The sequence below is a fragment of the Amphimedon queenslandica genome, unplaced genomic scaffold (assembly GCF_000090795.2).
Source record: "Amphimedon queenslandica unplaced genomic scaffold, v1.1 AMPQUscaffold_13467, whole genome shotgun sequence".
NCBI classification, from domain to species: domain Eukaryota; kingdom Metazoa; phylum Porifera; class Demospongiae; order Haplosclerida; family Niphatidae; genus Amphimedon; species Amphimedon queenslandica.
Window position 1 is genome coordinate 276,174 of NW_003546297.1, and position 5,978 is coordinate 282,151.

The 5,978-nt window shown below is 36.6% G+C and overlaps 1 protein-coding gene across 1 annotated transcript; it reads left to right on the plus strand.

Annotated features, from left to right (window-relative positions):
- Positions 1-4,282: 4,282 nt before the first annotated feature.
- LOC109581016 (arylsulfatase B-like) lies at positions 4,283-5,977 on the plus strand (the record flags this gene model as incomplete). Its single annotated transcript, XM_019994736.1, has 1 exon — positions 4,283-5,977. A coding segment is annotated over exon 1 (1,134 nt), but the record flags the coding sequence as incomplete, so codon positions are not given.
- Between the last annotated feature and the right edge of the window lies 1 nt (position 5,978).

Consider the following 5,978-nt stretch of genomic DNA (forward strand, 5'->3'; position numbering starts at 1 on the left):
TTGGAAACACTGGATGCAAAAAGGGAAAGTTATCTAGATATTCAGAAATAGAACTTGAGTAAACAACATGATGTAGATACTAGTCTAAACTAGTTTCATTTTCAGTATATACATCTATTTGACACCTCACGGCATCACGCTACAAAGTCATTCATAACCCTAAACCAAGCCAAGAGCAATCACAAAATGATCGCTTTAATCCAACTTGTCATTCTCTTGCAATTTACTCATTTGTCTCAGGCAGAATGTCCCCGATCGATCATTGTTAACAGCAGTGTTCAACTGGAAGGAATCTTCTGCAATTATCACCAATATGAAGAGTGCAGTGACATTAGGCTGCTACTTGACACTTCCATCACTCATGAAATAACTTCAGGTGATTACTGTACTATTAATATCAGTCACTCACTCACCATAACCAGTATTGCTACTGATTCTCTTGCACACATCAATTGTGTACCAAACAATGAAGTGCACAATGACAAATACTGGACAAGAGGGTTTGCTTTTCATGGTACTAATGGCTCCTTGACAATGAAAGGGCTGAATTTTACTAACTGTGGTACTAATCTCACTACCCTAGATAGCAACATTGTCAATTTTACAAGCTCTCCCATTCATTTCACTAGCTATCATGCTGCTGTATTGGTATTCACTGAAATTGGTACTACTAACATAGAAAATATAGCTATAGCTAGTTATAATGGATTTGCTGTAGTAGCAATTAATCTTCCTAATGCTTTCTTCAGCTACCTTTATATAACTCATTCTCAAAATTTTGATTCAATCGACAACTCTAATTATATGAGCACAGGTAACTCTAATTATATGAGCACAGGTAGTGGCATGCTGGTTCTTACTTGTAATTCATCAGTAACAATTAATGATCATTACAATGTCACTATCCTAAACTCTATTTTTTATAAAAATTTTGCTTCCAATCAATATTATTATAAACATAAACAACAATGTATATCAGAAATACGCAAACACTACCAAAGGTTATCTATGCCTATTGTTAATGCTGCTGGGCTTACAATACTATACACACAGAGTGACGTACCAGCAACTGTTAATATAGTTGGAAGCACTTTTTATTTATGTCAAGGTTTCTTAGCTGGAGCTTTGATGGTTTTTCGTTTAGATTCCCCAGTCAGTTCTCAGACCAATATTTATGGTTCTCAATTTACTAAGAATTCTGTACTATCGCATTGTCATGGAGCGGCAATAGTTGGTAGCTTTCACTCTTTTTCCTGGAGAGTCTCAAACACAAAGTTTTATCAACCTCTAACCATTGCAAATACCACCTTCATAAAAAATGGACATGCCCTTAATTGGGGCTCAGGTGCCATTAATATAGCTTTGACTACGGTTGGCGGTAAAGATACACCACTTATACTGTTCCTGTTTAAGAATATTACTTGTGCTAAAAATGAGGCACAGACAAGTGGTTCTTGCATGTACATCTCTACCTATGACGCTAGTGGATACATCTATAAAGATCAACAGAATCCAGCATACATTATAATGGAATCAGTCATTGCATATGATAATGATATTTCGTTCAAAAGCAATTCGCCAGAAAACTACATTCCAGTCAGTGTTTTTAACTTCCTTCACTTCAAAAATATTACTATAAGTGGATCAGAATCAAGCCCAGGCATTTTTTTGTACAATTATGGCTCTGTTTTTGAAATAATAGATGCTGATATAATACTTAAAGGAAATTTGATATTCAAGAATAACATTGCCAATCATGGAGCTGCTATATTTTTACAAGGACGAGGCGGATCTAGTAGATCTAGTTGTCACATTTATCTCAGTCAAAGGCTTTATGTAAGGTTTGTTAATAATTCAGCACAGTCATTAGGAGGGGCCATTTTTAGTGCAGGAGAATCATCAGATTTATGTACTTTTCAGGTTTTATCTGAGGATTTTAATAAAACAAGTTTGTTTTTCATTGGCAATACAGCAGAGCTAGCAGGTGACTCTATATATTCAAGTAGTCTTTATAAGTGCTCCATGAAAATTGGCAAAAAAAGATTTAAACATCAAACAATATATGAAAAGGTATTCAAAAACATAGGGTTACGAGACCTTGCATCTTATCCTAATGTTATCAAACTGTGTGATCCAAAGATGCAATATGAAGTCTATCCAGGAGCATCACTTCATATACCTGTTAGTGTACTAGACAATGACAATCGTCCAACATATGCACTTGTGACGGCAATAGCTGCTCAGAATCAAGTTAAAAAGCTTGGCTGGTGGTTTTCAAATAATCAGCAAATTTCAATAGGAAGGAACAATTGTACACAAATCAACCTCACATTTCACTCAAACGACCCATCAACGTTTAACAAAGAAGCAATGCTATTGTTTAGTATATCAGAAGCTAGTAAAGTCAATGGATCAACTGTCATTGTAAAAGATTGTCCTCCAGGTTTTAATCTGGACACACTCAGTGGAGCATGTGTATGCTCGTGGTTGCTATTAGAAGTGGTGAGAATCTACCACGGACAGAGACCATTGTGTCAAATTGAAAACAGTACTTTTAGCAGATCAAATATTCTAAATTTATGGATAGGTACAAATGCCACTGGTAAAGAGTTTCGTATTTCTTATTGCAATCCTAGCTATTGTAACCTGGGCTCACAGTTTGACGCAATGTTTATCAATAAATCTGGTCCATACCTGACGAGTTCAACAACTTCTGTGACAATATCACTTTGTCATAGTTCACGAAAAGGTGACCTCTGTGGTGAATGCAATACCAATTACAGTGTAGTGTTTGGCTCCACGAAGTGTAAGTTGTGCTCCAATAAATGGTGGCCTTTTACATCAGTGCTTTATATACTAGCTGGCCCTCTCCTTGTGTTCCTATTGTATACTTTCAAATTAACACTGACAACTGGTACACTTAATGGAGTTATATTCTACGCACAAGTAACAAATGTCGGCGTTACAAAGTTCTTAAAAATACCATGCAGTGAATGCGGAAATGAAATATACTTTGTGAGATTGGCCAGTACATTTATATCATGGTTAAACTTGAACCTTGGGTTTCCCCTTTGTTTCTATAATGGAATGACAGAGTTATGGAAGACTGGGCTGAGTTTACTCTTTCCAGTTTATCTTCTCTTCATTGTTGGGTTCCTTATTATCTTAAGTCACCTTTCAACAAAAGTCTCAAACCTTTTGTCAAAGTCTTCCGTCCAAGTTCTTGTCACAGTGGTTCATCTTTCATTCACTCAATTGCTACAGGCTATCCTTGACGTGTTCAGCTCCGCACAAATTTACATTGAAAATAAAGGCCAGAGAAAAGTATGGTTTAAAAACGGAGCTATAGAATATGGCAACATCGAACACAAAATTTTAATGATCATAACATCAGTGGTAGTGGGAGTCATTCTGATACCGTATGTAGTAGTTGTTCTGTTTGGAAAACATCTTTTGAGATTTGACAGCATTAGGGAATACATTCGTCCGTTTTATGAAGCAATACATGCACCTTATAAGATGAACAAGTGGTACTGGTTTGGGATACACCAGACATACGTGTTGATAGTATACATAGTAGAATCGATTGGAGGAGGGCATTCTCTGTTCCTGATATTTTTTCTAATTTTGATACAAATATTTCAACTAATCACTACTTTTCAAGCCTTTTCAATACCATTTAAGAGTAAGTTACTAAACACAATAAACTTATCCCTACTTTTACTTCTCAATATTGTGTACTTAAACTCCTGGTACATTTCCATTTATATGCCTCCAAAATACCTAACACTTTTTATTGCAGGCTCCATTTATCCTATTATTGTTCTCTTTTGTTTTATAATTGTTTATCACATACTGTTGACAACTGCCCAGTTAGGTAGGGTTACACATAACATTGAAACTGTTTTAAATAAAGCCAAGATATGCTTTGACTTCAAGCAGAAGAAGAAAAAAGTCCGTCGTGGTCGTTACCCTTATGATGAAGGATCATTCTTTGATGATCAATACTGTGACACTCGTGAACCGCTTCTTGAACATACACAGTAAAATTTGTTGGTGTTCTTTTTTATGAGCCATGATCATTTGAGTGCTTAGATTTGTATCTTACATTACTCACATTATTTTGTTTCGATACTTTACTTTTGTACATAACCATTTAATATTTATAATTACTATAGATTTGGAGCAACTTTAAAATTTGTTAAAAAATCCAAATTTTTATGTATATGTATCAGAAAAACTACAAAAATGGAGAATTCTCTCCTTTCAACTTTGGTGGAATTTGGCTTGAGACCATTGGCCTCATCTACATCTATTGTACACATGCATAACAGCATAGTGCATGGTCATTAAGCAAAACTTAACTATTAATTTTAGATCTATATAGATTAATGTAGAAAAATGAAAGCTGAAGTGTCAAATAATTGACCAAGTCATATTGGTATCATTCATATCATAGGCGCCGGAACAGGGGGGGCAGAGGGGGCTAAAGCCCCCCCAGTCTTGAAACAGGAGGGGCTGAGCCCCCCCAGAAATTCTCTGCAACTGACTAACAAAGAAAATAAAACTGACTTTTATCAGTAAAATTAGACCTGCAGTCATCATCTCTTCATTTTATTTAAAGAAAAAGACAAGAAAACTACTCTAAATCCAACAATAGAAGATTAGCACCATTTTTTGTAAAATTAGCAGCCATTTTGTATAAAACCACACCCATTTTAATAACTTAATTGATGTTCAGCCCCCCCAAAATAAATTTTGTTCCGCCGCCTATGATTCATATCTATTCATGAATTTAAGTACAACTCAGCATGCATTATCATCAAAATCTTAGTTGGTAAAGATGGCTCTTTTTAAGCTTGTCTTTCTATCTTTTTTTGCTATTGCTGCAGCTACAGTCAATGCTAAACCAAACCTAGTGTTTGTACTGGTTGATGATTGGGGGTTCGCTGATGTCAGCTTTCGTAATCCAGCAATCTCATCTCCTCATTTTGAGAGCCTGGCTACAAAGGAAGGTCTCATTTTGGATAGACATTATGTCTTCAAATATTGCTCACCATCTCGTGCTTCGTTTCTAACCGGACGCTTCCCCCATCATGCTCACCAATGGAATCCGCCACAAAGTGGACTAGTTGGAGCAAACATAAACATGACAATGATTCCTGCTAAACTGAAGACAGCTGGTTACAAGACGCACATGGTGGGCAAATGGCACGAGGGATTCTATCTTAAAAAGTTCCTCCCGATTAACAGAGGATTTGATACTATGTCTGGATTCCTCGGAGGAGGAGAGGATCACATGACGCAAGAGATAATCTGTGCAGTTGACTACTGGAAGAATGATGCCATAGACACAAGAAATGGAACATATGATGATTATACTTACGTAGAGGACCTTTCTAAAATCTTGACCAACCATGATCCGTCTGATCCATTCTTCTTATACCTTCCGTTACATAATGTACATGCTCCATTGCAGGCTCCGGATGAGTTTTTGAACTTATATCCTGTCAATTCAACATGTTCTGATCGACGTACAATTCAAGCAATGGTCAGTGTTGCCGATAATGTCACAGGTTTTGTGGTGAAGATGTTAAAAGACAAAGGAATGTGGGACAACACGTTAATAGTGGTATCAGCTGATAATGGAGGTGCCCCTTGTGAGGGTAGCAACTATCCATTGAAAGGATCAAAAATGACTTTTTATGAAGGAGGCGTCCGATCACTAGCCTTTGTTAGTGGTGGGTTATTGCCTAGTGATAGAAGGGGGAAGAAAACAGAAGGATTCATTCACATTGCTGATTGGTACACCACTTTCTGTCAATTGGCTGGTGTTGATTCTGATGATTCTGGGGCTGGCAAATTTCCTGTTGATGGTATGAATGTATGGCCTATACTAACTGGAGAGAATGAGAAAACGCAACATGAACAAATACCGCTAGGCTATCACTTTGATTTCAGTAGCAACTCAAATACGA